General features: G+C 65.2%; 1 protein-coding gene across 1 annotated transcript in view; it reads left to right on the top strand.

The window, feature by feature from the left end:
• The first annotated feature begins 249 nt into the window (after positions 1-249).
• MCAM (melanoma cell adhesion molecule) overlaps positions 250-1495 on the top strand; it is a 7275-nt gene continuing 6029 nt past the window's right edge. The window contains exon 1 of the mRNA XM_009994611.1: positions 250-291. Within this exon, the coding sequence (XP_009992913.1) occupies positions 250-291 (42 nt within the window). The remainder of the gene's footprint in view (positions 292-1495) is intronic.

The following is a 1495-nucleotide window of genomic DNA, read 5'->3' as shown; positions in this document are numbered from 1 at the left end:
CAGGGGGCAGCAGGAGCAGCCCCCAGCCCCAGCTTCCCCCTGATCTGGGGGTGTCTGGCAGCACCAGGCAGCCAAGTCGTGGCTGTGCAGGTGGGCAGGTGCCTCTGGGGCACAGTTATCTTTTACTCTCTGCCCGGTGTCCTGCCTCCATGCTTATCTTTGGCACCTTCACCTGTTTTTCTAGCCCCTCCTTTCCCGTGCTGTGCTCTCTCCCTCTTTGCTCAGTGCCAGCTGCCCCGCTCCGACGGGATGGGCGAGGGCCAGGGCTGTTGGGGTGTCCTCAGCTGGCTGGTCCTGCAAGCTGGGGCCTTTGTTGTGGCAGCAGGGCTCCTGGCTGCGTTTTGGGGCTGTGCCACCGCATACCTACTCCAGACAAAGAGTGTTTTGTGGGCACAGCATATTACCCTTTGAAGCTGCCTCGCAGGGGAGGCTGCAGGGGCTGTTACCAGCGGCGCTATCAAGGGAGCTGTTGACACAGCTGGCTTCCTCCAGCCTCTCCTCCCTGCTCCCAGCCCTGGGCCAGCCAGTTGGCCCTGTTGCTGGGGGACAGCCTGCTGTCCCCTGCGGGGCTGCCTGCCAGCCCAGGGTGTGCAGCCCCCTCCATTTATTGATTCTTTTGGCACCCAGTTGGTGGCAGTGGCACTCGCAGCCTTGCTGTGATGCAGCCCTGGTCTCTGCTGTGCCCAGCTGGGGCTGCTCTGTTCCCAGCCCCTCTGGAAGATGCTCTGTTCCCTGTCCTGGATCAATAACCTTCCCATACTGCTCTGGAACGTGGCCAGCAGCTCCATTACTGCTGCAGGCTGGGAGGGAAGGTGGGGTGCTGGGGTAGGCAGGCTCTGCTCACTGGGTGTGCAGGTTCCTGGTGCCACCCTGGGCAGCCCTGGGTTGGTTTGGTGGACGGGGGAGCAGCGAGGGGCTGCCTTTGGGTCTGCTGCAGGGGTGGGTGCTCCAGCTGCTGGGTTCTGGGGTTCCTGGCAGCGCCGGAGCTTGGGGAGGGATCTGGGGAGTCCTGTCTGTGCCTCAGCCCCGTGGTGGTCAGGGGTGTGCAGCCTCCCTCTTGCCGTGGAGGGGGGGAAAGGGAGCAGCAAGCAGCTGGATGCTGCCACCCTCCTGAGCTCCTGCCCTGTGTGCCCCGTGGTGCTGCAGGGGAACACAGCTCCCCATTCATGCCCCTGTGCCCGGGGCACTGCGGGGGCCGTGCGGGCTGACGTCAGGACTCCAGTCCCAGGCCATGGGAAGGTGCAGCCTTTTGCTGCCAGCCTCAGGCTCCAGCCCCTTGCCCTGCCCCTGCCAACCTCCTGACACCTCCGTGCCTGGTCCTTGGGGACAGTCAGGGGTGGTGGGTGCTGGTCTGGGGAACGTGGTGGCAGGAGTGGGGGTTGTGCACTCCTGGCTGGGGTCGGGACACGGGGCCTGGGGGGTGGTGGCCCTTCAGGGGATGGAGATGGGGACAAGCCTGTGCTCAGCTCCCTCTCTGGGTCTGCCCCACAGCCGC

Source organism: Chaetura pelagica, unplaced genomic scaffold (genome assembly GCF_000747805.2).
Source record: "Chaetura pelagica isolate M959 unplaced genomic scaffold, ChaPel_1.0 scaffold583, whole genome shotgun sequence".
NCBI classification, from domain to species: Eukaryota; Metazoa; Chordata; class Aves; order Apodiformes; family Apodidae; genus Chaetura; species Chaetura pelagica.
This window is presented reverse-complemented; position numbering and strand designations above follow the sequence as displayed.